The sequence below is a fragment of the Scyliorhinus canicula genome, chromosome 12, assembly GCF_902713615.1.
Source record: "Scyliorhinus canicula chromosome 12, sScyCan1.1, whole genome shotgun sequence".
Lineage (NCBI taxonomy): Eukaryota > Metazoa > Chordata > Chondrichthyes > Carcharhiniformes > Scyliorhinidae > Scyliorhinus > Scyliorhinus canicula.
The window spans coordinates 102,314,804-102,335,573 of record NC_052157.1 but is presented as its reverse complement, the minus strand read 5'-3'; the positions used below and the strand labels follow the sequence as shown (position 1 = coordinate 102,335,573).

The 20,770-nt window shown below is 50.8% G+C and overlaps 1 protein-coding gene across 2 annotated transcripts in view; it reads left to right on the top strand.

Annotated features, from left to right (window-relative positions):
- The window catches only part of p2rx1 (purinergic receptor P2X, ligand-gated ion channel, 1), a 150,182-nt gene that overhangs the window by 100,178 nt on the left and 29,234 nt on the right, over positions 1 to 20,770 (top strand). Inside the window, exons 3-5 of one of the 2 annotated variants that reach the window (XM_038814249.1) lie at positions 1,038 to 1,109; positions 8,796 to 8,865; positions 13,734 to 13,830. In XM_038814249.1, coding sequence (XP_038670177.1) covers positions 1,038 to 1,109; positions 8,796 to 8,865; positions 13,734 to 13,830 — 239 coding nt within the window. The remainder of the gene's footprint in view (positions 1 to 1,037; positions 1,110 to 8,795; positions 8,866 to 13,733; positions 13,831 to 20,770) is intronic. The other variant, XM_038814250.1, reaches the window with a different exon arrangement.

Genomic DNA, 20,770 nt, shown 5'->3' with positions numbered 1-20,770 from the left:
TAAAGCCTGTCAGACCACTCAGAACCTTCTCTCTGTCTGTGTTGAATGGAAGGGAGGAGACCACAAGGTGTGCAGCGCTTTTTTGTGAGACCTTTAAAGCTGCATTTTCACATCTTTTCATGTTTAAACAAATGTTTGAATGGAAACAATGGTGTCCTCGATCTACCGTGGCCATTTGAGAATTGAATTCAGTCGTAAACGCCAGGATGTAAAAATCTGATCGCAGTAAAAGTGGCCACGGATAGATTGTTGTGAAAATCCATCTGACTCATGGAATCCTTTGAGGGAGGGAGCCTCCTACCCATCTGTAATCCAATCTCACAGCAAGACTCTAGTCCTCCGAATTGGCCCAGCAAGCCTCTCAGCTGGATCTTCACTTTGTCGGGGCAACAAGTGGGGAATAAATACCAGTGTAGCCTGTGGTACCCACAGCGTGAGAATGAAGACAGTAATTTCCAATTAACAAACTTTCAAGTCCATCACACAAACCTGCCTCCCATCCATGCACTCCATCTACACCTCCCGCTGCCAGGGGAAAGCAGGCAGCATAATCAAGGGTCCCTCCCACCCGGCTTACTCACTTTTCCAACTTCTTCCATCAGGCAGGAGATACAGAAGTCTGAGAACACGCACGAACAGACTCAAAAACAGCTTCTTCCCCACTGTCACCAGACTCCTAAATGACCCTCTTATGGACTGACCTCATTAACACTACACTCTGTATGCTTCATCCGATGCCGGTGCTTATGTAGTTACATTGTATATCTTGTGTTGCCCTCTTATGTATTTTCTTGAATTTTGTTTAATTCCCTTTTCTTCCCATGTACTGAATGATCTGATGAGCTGCTTGCAGAAAAATACTTTTCACTGTACCTCGGTACACGTGACAGTAAACAAATCCAATCCAATCCAATCCAAAGACTTGAATGTTGGAATTCTGAATGACTGGCTTGGAATGGTGAACACATCAGTTAGTTTCAGAGCGAGGAAGCATCTCGCTGTGACCCTTCAGCATTTAACAGTATTTCCTTTCTTAGGGATCGGACTCCTTTGTAATTATGACCAATTACATTGTCACCCCAATGCAGTCCCTGAAGAACTGTGTACAGGTAAGCGACTGTTTATACTGGATATACCAAATGAGGAGGTTAGTGGACAGTAAGGAGATAGTAACTAAAGCCTGTAAGGAACTAGATCATAAAGTCAGCGTGACTAAGGGGAAGAATAAGCAGGGAGCAGATGATGAACGCAAAGGGACTGGTGGTCAGAGGTGCATTTGTTTTAATGCAAGAAGGTCACAGAGGATATCACAGCTGTGCTGAAGGAGGGCACTATGGAGGACTCGAGCAATGAGACAATATGGGCAGAGCTCAGAAATAGAAAGGGTGCGGTAACAATGTTGGGGCTGTACTACAGACCTCTCAACAGTGAGCGTGTGATCGAGGTACAAATATGTAAACAGATTATGGAAAGATGTCGGAGCAACAGATGTCGGTGGTGATAGGAGATTTTACTTTTCCCAACATTGACTGGGATACGCTTAGTGTTAGAGGTCTAGATGGAGCAGAATTTGTAAGGAGCATCCAGGAGGGTTTTCTAGAGCAGTATGTAAATAGTCCAACTCGAGAAGGGGCCATACTGGACCTGGTATTGGGAAATGAGCCCGGCCAGGTGGTTGAAGTTTCAGTCGGGGATTACTTTGGGAATAGTGATCACAATTCCGTAAGTTTTAGAATACTCATAAAGACGAGGGTGGTCCTAAAGAAAGAGTGCGAAATTGGGGGAAGGCCAACTGTACCAAAATTTGGCAGGAGCTGGGGAATGTGGATTGGGAGCAGATATTTGAAGGTAAATCCACATTTGATATGTGGGAGGCTTTTAAAGAGAGGTTGATTAGAGTGCAGGACAGACATTTCCCTGTGATAATGAGGAATAGAAATGGCAAGATTAGGGAACCATGCATGACAGGTGAAATTGTGAGACTAGCCAAGTGGTAAAAGGAAGCATACATAAGGTCTAGGCGACTGAAGACAGATAAAGCTTTGGAAGAATATTGGGAATGGAAGAAAATGGGTTTATCAGTGATAGGCAACATGGTTTTGTGCACGGAAGGTCTTGTCTGGCCAACTTAATAGAATTCTTTGAGGAAGTGACAAAGTTGATTGATGAGGTAAGGGCTGTAGATGTGACATATATGGACTTCAGTAAGGTGTTTGATAAGGTTCCCCATGGTGGGCTGATGGAGAAAGTGAAGTCGTATGGGGTTCAGGGTGTACTAGCTAGATGGATAAAGAACTGGCTGGGCAACAGAGAGTAGTAGTGGAAGGGAGTTTCTCAAAATGGAGAACTGTGACCAGTGGTGTTCCACAGTGTTCCGTGCTGGGACCACTGTTGTTCGTGATACACATAAATGATCTGGAGGAAGGTATAGGTGGTCTGATTAGCAAGTTTGCAGATGGCACTAAGATTGGTATAGTAGCAGATAATGAAGGGGATTGGAGAGTTGGGCGGAGAAATGGCAGACGGAGCTCAATCCGGGCAAATGCGAGGTGATGCATTTTGTAAGATCCAATTCAAGAGCGAACTATACGGTAAATGGAAAAGCCCTGGGGAAAATTGATGTTCAGAGAGATCTGGGTGTTCAGGTCCATTGTACCCTGAAGGTGGCGGCACAGGTCGATAGAGTGGTCAAGAAGGCATACGGCATGCTTTCCTTCATCGGAAGGGATATTGAGTACAAGAGTTGGCAGATCATTTTACAGTTGTATAAGACTTTGGTTCGGTCACATTTGGAATACTGCGTACAGTTCTGGTCGCCACATTATATAATTTTTGTAAAAAAAAAAAAAAAAATTGGGCAGCAGGGTAGCATGGTGGTTAGCATAAATGCTTCACAGCTCCAGGGTCCCAGGTTCGATTCCCGGCTGGGTCACTGTCTGTGTGGAGTCTGCACGTCCTCCCCCTGTGTGCGTGGGTTTCCTCCGGGTGCTCCGGTTTCCTCCCACAGTCCAAAGATGTGCGGGTTAGGTGGATTGGCCATGCTAAATTGCCCGTAGTGTCCTAATAAAAAAAGTAAGATTAAGGGGGGGGGGGGTTGTTGGGTTACGGTTATAGGGTGGATACGTGGGTTTGAGTAGGGTGATCATGGCTCGGCACAACATTGAGGGCCGAAGGGCCTGTTCTGTGCTGTACTGTTCTATGTTCTATGTTCTATTACCAAAAGGATGTGGATGCTTTGGAGAAGGTGCAGAGGAGGTTCACGAGGATGTTGCCTGGTATGGAGGGCACTAGCTATGAAGAGAGGTTGAGTAGGTAGTTTTGGATTATTTTCATTAGAAAGACGGAGGTTGAGGGGGGGACCTCATTAAGGTCTACAAAATCATGACAGGTATAGACAAGGGTGGATACCAAGAAGCTTTTTCCCAGAGTGGGGGACTGAATTACTAGGGGTCACGAGTTCAAGGTGAGAGGAGAAATGTTTCAGGGAGATATACGTGGAAAGTTCTTTACGCAGGGGGTGGTGGGTGCCTGGAACGCATTGCCGGCGAAGGTGGTCGAGGCGGGCACGATAGCGTCATTTAAGATGTACCTAGACAGATACGTGAATGGATAGGGAGCAGAGGGATGCAGATCCTTAGAAAATAGGCGACAGTTTTAGATAGAGGATCTGGATCGGCGCAGGCTTGGAGGGCCTTTTGATGTGGAGAGTATACAATAGACATGGGGCTGGATTCTCAGTCGGCGGGATGCTACGTTTCGCTGGCAGCGCACTCGGGCCCGTGGATTGCTCAATGGCGTGGGGGGCCCATAATGGCAAACCCAAGCGGCTTCCTGCCTGGGCAGAGAATCCCTCTGCTGGCGGGGGTGTGCCACACCAGAAAACGGATGCAGAAACCCACCTATGTAATTCAAACACACCGTGGCTAACGCAGGTTAAAAGGAAAGTAACGTCACCATAGCCCCAGGTGCCCATAGGCTGCTTTCCCTTTGAGGGGGGAGTTGACTGGTGGTGGTTCAACCTGAGCATCACAACAGGTCGGCGGGGGGGGGGGGGGGGGGGGGGGGGGGGGGGGCGACAAGGTTGAGAAGGCGCTGCCTTCATGAGTAACCTCAACTGGTATGGGAATTGAACTATTGGCCTCTTGGTACGTAAAGAACCATCTGCGCACCCAACTGAGCTAAACTGCCCCCCAGGTTACAATGACCCTCATAGTAACAGCTTCACATGGAGACATTTGGTACATCCTATCTTCAATATTCCTTTACTACATTCCTAATCTTGCATTCCATTAGTTGAGAAGAACCAGTCTAGATCCTTCATGAAACCCGTGAGGGTCTTGGGTCCTGTGATCATGTGTCAGTCACCAGTACCACACAGTTACCTGTATCAGTCACCCATACCACACAGTTACCTGTATCAGTAACCCATACCACACAGTTACCTGTGTCAGTAACCATACCACACAGTGACCTGTGTCAGTAACCCAGTACCAGCACAGTGACCTGTGTCAGTAACCCATACCAGACAGTTACCTGTGTCAGTCACCAGTACCACACAGTGACCTGTGTCAGTCACCAGTACCACACAGTTACCTGTGTCAGTAACCCATACCACACAGTTACCTGTGTCAGTAACCCATACCACACAGTGACCTGTGTCAGTCACCAGTACCACACAGTTACCTGTGTCAGTAACCCATACCAGACAGTTACCTGTGTCAGTAACCCATACCACACAGTTACCTGTGTCCGTAACCCATACCACACAGTTACCTGTATCAGTAACCCATACCACACAGTTACCTGTGTCAGTAACCCATACCACACAGTTACCTGTATCAGTAACCCATACCACACAGTTACCTGTGTCAGTAACCCATACCACACAGTTACCTGTGTCAGTAACCCATACCACACAGTTACCTGTGTCAGTAACCCATACCACACAGTCACCAGTGTCAGTAACCCATACCACACAGTGACCTATGTCAGTAACCCATACCACACAGTGACCTATGTCAGTAACCCATACCACACAGTTACCTGTGTCAGTAACCCATACCACACAGTTACCTGTGTCAGTAACCCATACGCACATTCACCAGTGTCAGTAACCCATACCACACAGTGACCTATGTCAGTAACCCATACCACACAGTTACCTGTGTCAGTAACCCATACCACACAGTTACCTGTGTCAGTAACCCATACCACACAGTCACCTGTGTCAGTAACCCATACCACACAGTTACCTGTGTCTGTAACCCATACCACACAGTTACCTGTGTCAGTAACCCATACCACACAGTTACCTGTGTCAGTAACCCAGACCACACAGTCACCTGTGTCTGTAACCCATACCACACAGTTACCTGTGTCAGTAACCCATACCACACAGTTACCTGTGTCAGTAACCCATACCACACAGTTACCTGTGTCTGTAACCCATACCACACAGTTACCTGTGTCAGTAACCCATACCACACATTCACCTGTGTCAGTAACCCATACCACACAGTTACCTGTGTCAGTAACCCATACCACACAGTTACCTGTGTCAGTAACCCATACCACACAGTTACCTGTGTCAGTAACCCATACCACACAGTTACCTGTGTCAGTAACCCATACCACACAGTTACCTGTGTCAGTAACCCATACCACACAGTTACCTGTGTCAGTAACCCATACCACACAGTTACCTGTGTCAGTAACCCAAACCACACAGTTACCTGTGTCAGTAACCCATACCACACAATTACCTGTGTCAGTAACCCATACCACACAGTTACCTGTGTCAGTAACCCATACCAGACAGTTACCTGTGTCAGTAACCCATACCACACAGTTACCTGTGTCAGTAACCCATACCACACAGTCACCAGTGTCAGTAACCCATACCACACAGTTACCTGTGTCTGTAACCCATACCACACAGTTACCTGTGTCAGTAACCCATACCACACAGTTACCTGTGTCAGTAACCCATACCACACAGTTACCTGTGTCTGTAACCCATACCACACAGTTACCTGTGTCTGTAACCCATACCACACAGTTACCTGTGTCAGTAACCCATACCACGCAGTCACCTGTGTCAGTAACCCATACCACACAGTTACCTGTGTCAGTAACCCATACCACACAGTTACCTGTGTCAGTAACCCATACCACACAGTTACCTGTGTCAGTAACCCATACCACGCAGTCACCTGTGTCAGTAACCCATACCACACAGTTACCTGTGTCAGTAACCCATACCACGCAGTCACCTGTGTCAGTCACCCGTACCACACAGTTACCTGTGTCAGTAACCCATACCACACAGTTACCTGTGTCAGTAACCCATACCACACAGTTACCTGTGTCAGTAACCCATACCACACAGTTACCTGTGTCAGTAACCCGTACCACACATGGACCCCAAGATCCCCCTGTTCCTCCACGGATCGGCCCTCCCCCAACTGTGGCAGTGCTGGACTGAGTCCGCAGCTGCCACAACGAGTTCCTGATGGATGAGGTCACACACGACCGACACCGTGGAACTCAGCGGGGCTGGGGCGGGGCATCGCGGGGCAGGCCTGAGGCAATGTCCTGTGGCCATCAGTACGCCATTTTGGAGGGGGCAGCATCGCGGGGCAGGCCTGAGGCAATGTCCTGTGGCCATCAGTACGTGGCTTTGGAGGGGGGAGCATCGCGATTGCGGTGAACGCCGATTTTGCCGTTGGCGACCGGAGAATCCCGCCCTATATCTTAGATTACAGTCATGTTCCCAGAATATCCTTTATATTATATCTCATAAGGTTGGACAGACTTATAAATTTGAATTATTACTTTAAAACCTCTATGTGGATATTATCCTCTTAAAAACATCAAAAGATGAACCATAAAATCGCTATTATTCCAGGGGTGGGATTCTGTCGTAATCGTCGGGGCGGGCAACTCCGGCGGAAAGGAGTGACGTGAACCACTCCGGCAGCGGGCCACCCCAAAGGTGCGGAATCTTCCACATCTTCAGGGGCTAGGCTGGCCCCCGGAGTGGTTTGCGCCGTGCCGGCCGGTGGGGAAGGGGCTTTGCGCCATGCCAACTGACGCCGAAGGGCCTCCGCTGGCCGGCGCGAGTTGGCACATGCGCGGGATTGTCAGCGTGCGCTAGCATCATCCCAGCGCATGCGCAGAGGGCTTCGTCTCCGCACCGGCCATGACGGACCGCTACAGCCGCCAGTGCGGAATAATTGTGTCCCCACGGCACAGGCCTGCCCGCCGTTCGGTGGGCCCCTATCATGGGCCAGGCCACCGTGGGGGCAATTCCCACGCCCCCCCGAGTACCCCGGAGGCCGCCCGCGCTGCCAGGTCCCACTGGTAAGGACCTACTCTAATTTACGCCAACAGGACCGGCAAAAAACAGGCAGCCACTCGGCCCATCACGGGCCGGAGAATCGCCGGGGGCGGCTGCTGCCACCGGCCGCCGACCGATTCCCACCTCCGCCAAATCTCCAGTGCTGGATAATTTGGCAGCTGGTGGGGCAGGATTCACGCCACCCCTCGGCAATTCTCCAACCCGGCGGGTGTTTGAAACAGAAACACTGAAATGTAACTACTGGATAAAAGCAAATTACTGTGGATGCGGGAATCTGCTGGAATCCTTTTTACAAAGGGCCATCTGGACTCAAAACGTTCGCTCTTTTCTCTCCCCACAGATGCTGCCAGACCTGCTGAGATTTTTCAGCATTTTCTCTTTGGACTGAAATGTAACTACTTTTACAAGGCCTGAACAGTCTCTGGCAACCATATTGGGAGTGGATCTGATATGGGGTGAAGCTTCTGGCTTCACAGTTCGGATACCTGTGGAAATACATTTAGTGATCTCTGTCTGTGCATGTACACAAGGGGTTAATGTGTAATCAGTAGCACCACATGATCACTAGAGGGCCGGACCAACAGCTGGGGGCGGCATGGTAGCACAAGTGGCTAGCACTGTGGCTTCACAGCTCCAGGGTCCCAGGTTCGATTCCCCGCAGGGTCACTGTCTGTGCGGAGTCTGCACGTTCTCCCCGTGTGTGCGTGGGTTTCCGCCGGGTGCTCCGGTTTCCTCCCACAGTCCAAAGACGTGCAGGTTAGGTGGATTGGCCATGATCAATTGCACTTAGTGACCAAAAAAGTTTAGGAGGGGTTATCGGGTTATGGGAGTAGGGTGGAAGTGAGGGCTTAAATGGGTCGGTGCAGACTCGATGGGCCGAATGGCCTCCTTCTGCACTGTATGTTCTATGTTCTAACAGGGGTATAAAAGGCAACCACATTGGATCTCTGGGTCTCTTGGGGGTGCACTGTGACCAGGGAAATAGCAGAGTAGTTCAGATGGCTAGTGGAGCTATGTATAGTTACAGTATTTAGATCTTGTTAACCTTATCACTAGTATCAAAGTTAAAGTCAAGAACTCATGCACTTATTGTTATAGTTACTCAATAAACCTTTTGTTACTACTGGAGAGTTTGAGTCTTCTTCATCGAGGTTGAGAAGGCCTCTTCATCAGCCAAGGATTGAGTAGCGCATGTTGCCTACCACACAGGTAACAAAACAATACATACTCACTCAGTCCTACGCTGAAGTCAGTTGGTGCTGGAGTCACTCAGTGGGACTTGAACCCACAACATTAACTCGAGGATCAGAGTGCTAATTGCTGAGCCAAGCCTCTCACCTGAAGCGAAAGCTCTGGATGAGGTTATATAATTTACACAAACAGGCTATTGAAGAATTAAATAGTAATAAACTGTCACTTCATTTGTTACTTTTAGCTTCAAAATTCCAGAGGCTGCGAATCTGACAGTGACTGTGCAGCAGGAGTGTTTGGCCGTTATGGACAAGGTAAATCATTAATTCTCATCAACCCATGAAGTCTTCCTGAGTCAGCCAGCAACCTGACTACTGAAATTGGATTCTTAAAATTGAAAAACTAGAGCCACTTTTCCACACAGATTTTCCACGCAGGGAATCAATGGTTTCACCAAATGGTCTGTGAGACCTTCCCTGCTGAATCATCCATCAAAATCATTCCAGTTGTACTGCTTTGAATTGCATAGTTCAACACCAGTGCTAAAGACCAGTGTCAAACTGTTTCAGTGGAAAGAGATTGACAAGAAATTGAGGGGAGCCTTGAAAGAGTGAACAACAACAACTTGTAGCTGTCCAACCTCTTTGGCGTAATGAAGTATCCAAAGGCCATTCCACAGGAGTGAAATTGTACAAAGTTAAGTTTCAAGGAGCGTCTTCGAGGGTGGAAGTGAGGTACAGAGATGAAGCGATTAGGATGGGCTGTAGGAGATTGTGTGGTGCAATGGGTTGCATCCCTATCTCTGGGCTCAAAGCTCCAGGTTCGAGACCAGTGCCAGGACTAGTTGGCCACTGCCCCGAAGCTCACTGATGTTAACTGCGAGGGCATCCCGACTTGGAACAGCCGTTCATGGCGGTATATCGTTTTGTTTTATTTAGATGTGAGGAGGTAAGTGAAACCCCAATGAGAATAAACAGTCTAGTTGCCGTGTAACAATTATTTTAAAGACTATTTATTAAAGTAAAGAAAAGACAAATGCAAGGGAACAGGTTTACTCTACTCTCATGCAATTAATTTCATTAATTACTCAACATGCATACAGTTTATGTAGAACATACTCCTTCTGCAAAATATATCTACGATACCTGAATTCCATAAGATTTCTCCGTTTGCACAAACAACACCCAAATTATAGATACCGTACAAAGCAGTGATGATACTTAAGTTTGGGAAACATCTTATCCTGGTCGAGCCAAGATATTTCAAACTGTCACTGTAAAGGTTTTCTGCACTACCTTGGCTCCAAGACTTGGAGGCGTGTTTCATGTAAACATAACTTCGAGGCTGCTAGCTGAATAGGCCTTCAGGCTGGGAGGCTGGAAACTGGTCTGTCTTCTTTCTGAGGCTGCTGGATGTTAATTGCCTCCTGGCTTCTGATCACTGGACCAATTATACCTTTGTTCCTCTTTGATTATGCCTTCTCTGTATTTGACTGTGTGCTCCTATCAACATCCTGACTATAAGTTAACATATGTATACCTTATTGACCTTCTCAATTGTCTATAAGCTATTTCTCCTCAAAGGCTAATCACACCTGATTACTACCTAAACGGTCTTCTAATCTTGTTATTGGGAGAGGTGCATATCAATGGGACCTATTGAATACTTTTTACTGCTGTGTTTAGGCAGATTTCTACCTGTTTCTGGATATCTCGCATTCTATTATGAATTGTCCACTTCGTTTTACTACTGCTCTTGCTAGGCAAATTTATGACAGCATGGAAGGAACATTCATAACGCAGTTCAGGCCATTTTGATTGGGAGACCTGATTGCAAGGTCCGGTGGCTAGGACACCGCCCCTTCCACTATGCAATTCCACACACCACTACCACAGAATTTTCCGGGTTCTCCCCCCCCCCCCCCCCCCACAATACGAGGGCAACCAAAACCCGTTAATGATCCCCCATCCGAAACTCCCATGACAGAGACCCCCACCAGATAATCCCCATAGGAGTGCCCCCCACCAGAAACCCACATAAGAGAGACCCCCACCAGAAACCCCTTGTAAGAGACACCCCCACCAGAGACCTCCCATCACAGAGACCCCTGCCTGGAAGCTAGATAGCAGCCCCGACAGAGCCAGTGAAAAACACAATTGCTTTCAAACTCACCTGTGCAATACATTGGTTGTCTCAGGCAGAGAAAGCACGACTATAAATGCCGAGAAAGGGAAATCTACATCAGCTGGGTTGAAACCCCTGTAGATCTTTGATCTGCAAGTATTTCATTCATATTAGTGTGAAATTTTATTACTAGGCTGTGATTGATAGCTTGCACACAGAGCCAACTTTCTGGATTGTTTAATTTCATTTCCCTGACGGAGTGGATTTCAAGTACCCAGCTAGGAAACTAACCACATTTTTATAAGCATCGAGCTATGATTGACAGCTCTTGGACCACATCAAAGCCAGTTAAGTGCTCTCACTTCCTCTTTGACTCTGAATAAAATGCAGTTAAGTACTTTCTTCAGATAAAAAGAGAGAGCACTTAACGGGCTTCTTTTTCTTTTTTTATAAATTTAGAGTACCCAATTCTTTTCCAATTAAGGGCAATTTAGCATGGTCAATTCACCTATCCTGCACATCTTTACGGTGTGGGGGTCAGACCCATGAAGACACGGGTAGAATGTGCAAACTCCACACAGACAGTGACCCCGGTCCGGGATTTGAACCCGGGTCCTCAACACCATGAGGCAGCAGTGCTAAATACTGTGCCACTCATAGAATTTACAGTGCAGAAGGAGGCCATTCAGTCCATCGAGTCTGGACCAGCTCTTGGAAAGAGCACCCTGACCAAGGTCAACACCTCCACCCTATCCCCATAACTCAGTAACCCAGTAACCCCACCCAACACTAAGGGCAATTTTGGACACTAAGGGCAATTTAACATGGCCAACCCACCTAACCTGCACATCTTTGGACTGTGGGAGGAAACCGGAGCACCCGGAGGAAACCCACGCACACACAGGGAGGATGTGCAGACTCCGCACAGACAGTGACCCAGCCGGGAACCGAACCTGGGACCCTGGAGCTGTGAAATAATTGTGCTATCCACAATGCTACCGTGCTGCCCACACTGTGCCACTCTAACTTAACTGGCTTTGATATCAACCTCAATACCACCGCCAGCGGGAGACCGAAGCATCGGGACAGGATTTCTGACTTTTTGCCAGAAGCTCGATTCTCCTCCGCATCAGGAATCCTCTACTGGCGGTGGGCGATGGAAAATCCAGCTCATTGTCTCACCTTTCTCCTGTTAGGAAGCAGCAATTGTTGCAGTCTAAGATGTATCACTGGATTCATACTGTCTCGAAGGATTAGGACTGGGCGAGAGGGTAACATTGTGGTTTGTAACAATAACAAAGGGAAGCAAAGTGGCACAATGTAGTTTTCTCCAAAGTGTCTGACCACACACAGCCAGAGAAACCGAAATATAAAACAGTTAATTTCTCAAGCAAGTAAAACCTTCTTCATCGCTGTCCCACAAAACATGTGCTCCAAACAAAGAGTGAACCATATCCTTTCATAAATTTAAACTGCCCAATTTTTTTTTCCCAATTAAGGGGCAATTTAGCGTGGCCAATCGACCTACGCTGCACATCTTTGGGTTGTGGGGGTGTTACCCACGCAGAGACGGGGAGAATGTGCAAACTCCACGCGGACAGTGTATGGGGCCGGGACCGAACCCGGGTCCTCGGCGCTGAGGCAGCAGTGCTAACCACTGTGCCACCGTACCCGCCCCTAAATGAACCAAATCATGATTTTTCTCATTACTAAGGTTGAACATTCATAAATTATCATGTCTGGCACCAGTATTATTAACACCACATTGGCAAGGCCATGCAGACGCTGTGACAATGGTTGAATGGACATGGCGCGACAATCACCAGGCAGGAATGTTCCCTTCCAGTCGGGGAACACTTTAGGAGTCAAGGGCATTCAGCCTCTGATCTTCGGGTAAGCGTTCTCCAAGGCGGCCGTCAGGACGCACGACAATGCAGAATCGCCGAGCAGAAACCTATAGCCTAGTTCCGCACACATGAGTGCGGCCTCAGCCGGGGTCTTGGATTCATGTCTCGTTACATTCACCCTCCCACCATATGGCCTGAGCTTGCAAAATCGTACCAACTGTACTGGCTTGAGACAATTCACATCTCTTTAACCTGTGATTATCCCGCTCTCCAGTTGCCCCGTCTGGACCTGAAAAGACTTAATTACCTGCAAAGACTTGCATTCAAAGTATCATCTTGTATCATTGGCTTTGTCTATGTGTAACCCACCTCTTCACACACCTGATGAAGGAGCTGCACTCCGAAAGCTTCTGATTCCAAAGTAAACTGTTGGACTTGAACCTGGTGTTGTTCAGACTTATTACAGAACATGGGGGACTCCATTTGCAAAGGAGACTTTTACCATCTAGCAACCTTCATCCATGTATAGACCCTTCAAATTCCATGCACTGTGATCCTGGATGGTCATGTTAGCCCATGTGAGCCATTTTAGGAACATGTCTGGCACCTGCCCAGCCCACATCCAGACTTTGCTCTAAATGGGACTAGGAAGGCTACATCCAGCCTCCTTCGCCCACGTGCCTGACACTACACTGATCCAGCCCTCGTACAATCCCTGGGAAGAAATTAAAGAAAATTGCCTTTCTTGGACACCACTGGCGGGGACCCACATTGGCCCTTGTGGTGACCAGTCCCCATGCTGTACAGGCCACCATTGCTACCCCAGGGCCAGGAGTGGGAGTTAATTCCTCGGTGAAGTCCACGCCGCTATTTCTTTTACCAAAGGGGAACATTGCAGTTTCACAAGAGAATTCCTGGAATCCCAAGAGACCAGCATATTCATCTCTCTGCCATTCCTCTTGGAGATTCGCCGTTCTCCCATTAAAGATTGAGACGAGAAACCCACCCCTCCCCCACCCAACCCCCTACCCTTCCCCCATCCCTCCCAGCCCAGCCGAGGAATGTTGACATAAATTACACATTGTGCTATAAATGAAGAACGATATAAATATGATTGAGATAAGTGGGTAAATAGATAAATGGAACATGATGTCTAGACACACAGTATCTGCTCTTTTGACTGAAACTATTGGAATGTTTGACCTTGTCAGGCATAATGAATGGGAAATGTCAGAACAACACTGAGGGAATGAAGACATGCGAAATCTTTGGATGGTGCCCAGCTGAAAATGATCACCATGTTTCGAAGTAAGGATTATCTGATGCCAAGCCTATGGTAATGTTTGTGTTATTCCCGGGAGAGAAATATTTTCCGGGCAGCTAAACTGCATCCATTTTCAGAGAAATTTTACACAAAAAAATTTTTATGCTGAGGCCATACTGAGCTTTTCGAATTATTGAGCTCCTGACCTTGTGTTCAGACGAGAGTAAAAGTTCACTCCCTCCATCACCGACGCACAGTGGTAGCAGTGTGTACTATCTACAAGAAGCAGTGCAGGAACTGGCCAAGGCTCCTTCGACAGCACCTTCCAAACCCATGGTTGCTATCATCTAGAAGGGCAAAGGCAACAGACACATAGGGACCCCACCCACCTGCAGGTTTCCCGTCCGAGCCACTCACCTGACTGGGAAATATATCACCGTTCTGTCACTGTCACTGGGTCAAAATCCTGGAACTCCTTCCCTGAAAGCCCTGTGGGGTGTATCTACACTTCAAGCACTGCAGCGGTTCAAGAAGGCAGCTCACCACCACCTTCTCAAAGGCATCTAGGGATAGGCAATAAATGGCAGCCTTGCCCAAGACACACCCACCCAAGCTGCTGATTTTACTATGCAGTACTGGAGAGCAGTCACTTGGCCTGTGACTGTTTCTGAGCTCCCATTCTCACCGCTGATTTCATCTCACCATCCAAAGATTTTGCTGATTGATGAGTTCAGCGGGAGGAGAAACATTCTGCCTATCTGTTGCTATGGTGGTACTCATGCGAGGCAGCCTGCAACCCAGGCCCAATCAGAACACTCCAGGAGCACAGAGCTGCTTCCTTCACTTTGGAAAGCTTGAATTTTCAGTGTAATTCCTGATTGCATTGATAGACTAGCTGGAGGCCTGTTTCTCATGAGAACTTTTTTTTTTTTAAATAATTTTTATTAAGGTTTTCACAAAATATAAACAAAACAATATTAACAAAACAACCATGGTAAAAACCCAAGAACAACAACCACCCAACTACAAAAGCAACCACTAAAACAAGAAAAGCAAACAACAAAAAGGAAAGAGATAACACCCTCCACATCCAACAAACCCATGTACACAATACTCCCTCCCACCGAACCAAACCCCCCCTCCCCCCACCAGGTTGCTGCTGCTGCCGGCCTATTTCCCTACCGTTCCGTCAGGAAGTCCAGGAAAGGCTACCACCGCCAAAAGAACCCCTGTACAGGGCAAATTTCACTTTCTCCAATTTAATGAACCCCGCCATATCATTGATCCAGGCCTCCACGCTTGGGGGCCTCACACCCTTCCATTGAAGCAAGATCCTCCGCCGGGCTACTAGGGACGCAAAGGCCAGAACACCGGCCTCTTTCGCCTCCTGCACTCCCAGCTCCACTGCAACCCCAAAAATTGCGAGTCCCCAGCCTGGCTTGACCCTGAATCCTACCACCCTCGACACCGTCCTTGCTACCCCCTTCCAAAATTCCCCCAGCGCTGGGAATGCCCAGAACATATGGGCATGGTTCGCTGGGCCCCCCAAACACCTAGCACACCTGTCTTCACCCCCGAAAATCCTCGTCCCAGTCATATGGGCCCTATGCAGCACCTTGAACTGAATGAGGCTAAGCCTCGCACAGGAAGAGGAGGAATTCACTCTCTCCAGGGCATCCGCCCACGTCCCCTCCTCAATCTCCTCACCCAGCTCCTCTTCCCATATACCCCTCAGCTCCTCCACCGAGGCCTCGTCTACCTCCTGCATTACGCGGTATTCGTCCGAAATCCTCCCTCCTCCAACCCGCACCCCCGAGAGCACCCTGTCCCGTACCCCACATGGAGGCAACAGAGGGAACCCCTCCATCTGCCGCCTGGCAAACGCCCTAACCTGCATGTACCTAAACATGTTAGCCGGGGGGAGCCCAAACTTCCCCTCTAACTCCCCCAGGCTCGCAAACCTCCCATCCACAAACAGGTCCCTCAACCTCCTAATACCTACCCTGTGCCAGCCCAGACATCCGCCATCGATGCTCCCTGGAAAAAAACGGTGGTTCCTCCGTATCGGGGAATCCATAGAGCCCCTCCCCCCTATGCCGTCTCCATTGCCCCCAAATTTTGAGGGGAGCCGCCACCACCGGGCTCATGGTATACCTCATTGGAGGGAGCGGCAACGTCGCCGTTACCAGCGCCTCCAGGCTCGTGTCCACACAGGACGCCATCTCCATCCTCTTCCCTGCTGCCCCTTCCCCGTCCATTACCCACTTACGCACCATCGCTGCGTTGGCAGCCCAAAAGTACCCACAGAAGTTGGGCAGTGCCAGCCCCCCCCCCCCCCCATCCTTGCCCCGCTCCGAGAACACCCTTCTCACCCTCGGAGTCCCATGCGCCCATACAAATCCCGTGATACTCCTGTTAACTCTCCTAAAAAAGGCCTTCGGGATAAGGATGGGAAGGCACTGGAACAGGAACAAAAACCTCGGGAGCACCATCACCTTGACGGACTGCACCCTACCCGCCAGCGACAGCGGTAACATATCCCACCTTTTAAACTCCTCCTCCATCTGCTCCACCAACCTTGTGAGGTTGAGCTTGTGCAGGGCCCCCCAGCTCCTAGCCACCTGGACTCCCAGATAACTAAAGCTCCTCCCTGCCTGCTTCAGTGGGAGCCTACCAATCCCCTCCTCCTGATCCCCCGGGTGCACCACGAACAGCTCGCTCTTACCCAGGTTGAACTTATACCCAGAAAAGCCCCCAAATTCGCTGAGAATCCTCATCACCTCCGGCATCCCCCCCACCGGGTCCGCCACATACAGCAACAGGTCGTCCGCATAAAGCGACACTCGATGCTCCTCCCCATCCCGCACCAGGCCCCTCCAGTTCCCTGACTCCCTCAATGCCATGGCCAGGGGCTCAATCGCCAACGCAAAGAGTAAGGGGGACAGGGGACACCCCTGTCTCGTCCCCCGGTGCAGCCGAAACTACTCCGACCTCCTCCTATTCATGGCTACACTCGCCATCGGTGCCTCATAAAGCAACCTCACCCAACGGACAAACCCCTCCCCAAACCCAAACCTTTCCAACACCTCCCACAGATACCCCCACTCAACCCTATCAAAGGCCTTCTCCGCGTCTAATGCCACCACTATCTCCACCTCCCCTTCCACAGCCGGCATCATAATGACATTGAGAAACCTTTGTATGTTGGTATTCAACTGCCTTCCCTTTACAAACCCCGTCTGGTCCTTGTGAATGACCCCCGGCACACAATCCTCTATCCTTGTAGCTAAGATCTTTGCCAACAGCTTGGCATCTACATTTAGCAGCGAGATCGGCCTACATGACCCACACTGCAGAGGGTCCTTGTCCCGCTTAAAGATCAAGGAAATCAGCGCCCCTGACATAGTTGGGGGCAAAGCCCCCCCCCCCTCCCTTGCCTCGTTAAAGGTCCGAACCAACAGGGGGCCCAACAGGTCCGCATACATTTTATAAAATTCTGCCGGAAACCCATCCGGCCCCGGCGCCTTCCCTGACTGCATGCTCCCTATCCCTCTAACGAGCTCCTCCAGCTCAATCGGCGCCCCCAGTCCCTCCACCTGCCCCTCCTCCACCCTCGGAAATCACAGCTTGTCCAAGAAGCGCCCCACCCCCCCCCCCCTCCACCGGGGGTTCAGACCGGTACAATTCCCCATAAAAGTTCCTAAAGACCCCATTAACGTCTACCCCCCTCCGCACTACCTTCCCATCTCTATCCTTCACTCCCCCAATCTCCCTGGCCACATCTCGCGTTCGGAGCTGGTGTGCCAGCATCCTGCTCGCCTTCTCCCCGTGTTCATACACTGCCCCCTGTGCTTTCCTCCACTGAGCTTCCACCTTTCTGGTGGTCAGTAGATCGAACCTGGCCTGAAGGCTACGCCGCTCCCCCAGCAATCCCTCCTCCGGAGCCTCCGCATATCTCCTGTCCAACCTCACCATATCCCCCACCAATCTCTCCCTCTCCCTCTGCTCTCCCCTCTCTCTATGGGTTCGGATGGAAATCAACTCCCCTCTAATCACCGCCTTCAATGCCTCCCAGACCGTCCCCACTCGGACCTCCCCATTATCGTTGGCCTCAAGGTACCTCTTGATACACCCCCGAACCCCCCCCGGCCACCTCGTCTGCCAGCAGCCCCACCTCTAAGCGCCAGAGCGGACGCTGGTCCCTCTCCTCCCCCAGCCCGAGGTCCACCCAGTGCGGGGCATGATCCGAAATGGCTATGGCAGAGTATTCGGCATCCTCCACCCTCGAAACCAGCCCCCTGCTCAGGACAAAAAAATCAATCCTGGAATAGGCCTTATGCACGTGGGAGAAAAACGAGTACTCCCTGGCCCTTGGCCTCGCAAACCTCCAGGGATCCACCCCTCCCATCTGATCCATAAATCCCCTCAACACCGTAGCCGCCGCCGGCCTCCTACCCGTCCAGGATCGATCCAATGGGGGACCCAGCACCGTGTTGAAGTCCCTCCCCATGATCAGGCCCCCCGACTCCCGATCCGGAATGCGGCCCAACATGCGCCGCATAAACCCCGCATCGTCCCAGTTTGGGGCGTAAACATTCACCAACACCACCCGCTCCCCCTGCAGCTTACCACTCACCATCACATACCTCCCGCCACTGTCAGCCACTACATTTAAGGCCTCAAATGACACCTTCTTCCCCACCAGGATCACCATCCCTCGATTCTTCTCATCTAGCCCTGAATGAAATACTTGGCCCACCCATCCCTTCCTCAGTCAAACCTGGTCTGCCACCTTCAGGTGTGTCTCCTGGAGCATGGCCACATCCGCCTTCAGCCCCTTCAAGTGCGTAAACACCCGGGCCCGTTTGACCGGCCCGTTTAGCCCCCTCACATTCCAGGTTATCAGCCGGATCAGAGGGCTCCCTGCCCCCTCCCCTGCTGACTAGCCATAACCCATCCCCTGCCCGCCACTGGCCAGCGCCCCCCGCTCGGCCTGTTCCCCATGGCGGCAATTCCCACCCCCCCAGCATCCCCTGCATACTCCAGCTCCTTCCTGGCCATTTTAGCAGCAACCCAGTACCCCCCCACCCCAAGGCTAGGACCCCCCTCCATAGCACTCCCGTGTGCCAGCTAACCTCTGCTGACCCCGGTGACTCCCGCCACACCTCCGACCCCTCCCCACTTGGGGCTACTCCTCCTCCTCCGTGCCCATCAGCAGGCCCTCCTCCCCCTCCCCCCCCCCCCCCCGCTTTTGCGCGGGAAAATAACAACCAGCAAAGGCCCGCGCTTCGCAGCCCCGACCCCGCCCCCAGCACCCCGCAGCGCGGGAAACCAAAGGAAAGCCCGCGCTTTCGCCCTGCCCAACCCCGCCTCCACTAGGGCAACTCCCATTGCCGGTCCCCACCACCAGCTCCCCGCACTCCCAGTTTACCTCCCTGCCCGAACCCGTCCACTAGACCCATACAAAAAGACATAAAGACATCGCCCCACCCACCCTAAAGCCAACACACATCCTGCATGAAACAGAGAACCCCCCCTCCAAAATAAAATTAGACACAGTTACATTTACATACAAAACCCCCATCCATGACCCTCAGTTTGAGTCCAATTTCTCGGCCTGGACAAAGGCCCACGCCTCCTCAGGGGACTCAAAATAATGGTGACGGTCCTTGTAGGTGACCCACAAACGCGCCGGCTGCAACATGCCAAACTTCACACTCTGTCTGTGGAGCACCACCTTCGTCCGGTTGTACCCGGCCCTCAGCTTAGCCACCTCCGCACTCCAGTACTGGTAGATCCGCACCACCGAGTTCTCCCACTTGCTGCTCCGCTCCTTCTTGGCCCATCGAAGCACTCACTCCTGGTCAACGAACTGGTGGAACCGCACCAGCACCGCCCGCGGCGGCTCATTTGGCTTGGGCCTCCTGGCCAGTATTCTGTGGGCCCCCTCCAACTCCTGGGGCCCCTGGAAGGACCCAGCTCCCATCAGCGAGTTCAACAAAACAACCACATAGGCCGCCAGGTCCGACCCCTCCAGCCCCTCCGTGAGGCCCAGGATCCGTAAATTTTTCCGCCTTGACCGATTGTCCAGCTCCTCGAACCGCTCCTGCCACTTTTTATGGAGCGCCTCATGCATCTCCACCTTCCCCGCGAGGGCCGCGGCCTCATCCTCCCTTTCGGAGGCCTGCTGCTGCAGCTCCTGGATTGCGGCCCCCTGGGCTGTCTGAGTCTCCAGCAGCTTACCGGTGGTAGCCTTCAGCGACTCCAGCAGCTCCACCTTAAGCTCCTGGAAGCAACGCGAAAGAGTCTCCTGCTACTCCTGCACCCACTGCCTCCACTTCTCGAGGGCTCTACCGGCCGCCATTTTGTTTCCCTTCCCCCGCTTTTCCAGAGGCGCTGTCACCGCTTTTCTGCTCACCCCACTCCTTGTCCAGACCGTAGAACCCTGGGGATCTACTGCAGGCCCCTTCCCACGTCGGGAATCGTCGAAAAAGCTCCGTTGGGGGCCCTGAAAAGAGCCCCAAAGTCCGTTTCTAGCGGGAGCTGCCGAACGTGCGGCTTAGCTCCGCGTAGCCGCAACCGGAAGTCCTCTCATGAGAACTTTTAAAAGATTGACACAGATGGTGAAGTTCCTGAAACAAAAGCTGAATCTGCTGGACACACTCAGTAAAGACAGACCGTGATCGAGATCACTGACAGGGAGAAAACCTTAGCTGATAACTGAAAGATATACAGATAAATAGAATTCACAAAGGAAAAGAACAAGAGATGGAAAATCCACTTCTCTCTCACACACTGACACACACACACACTCACACACAGCTGAATTTTACAAGTCACACTCGGGCAGCAAAGTAGGCAGATGGATCCCTAAATTAGGGTGCTGTGCCATCAGTGGTGTGCCCTCTGGTCTGCCGACCCATGCCCCACCCCATCCTGGCGGGGTCTGTCAGTTTGACTCCAGCAAGATCCTGGACAGATCTC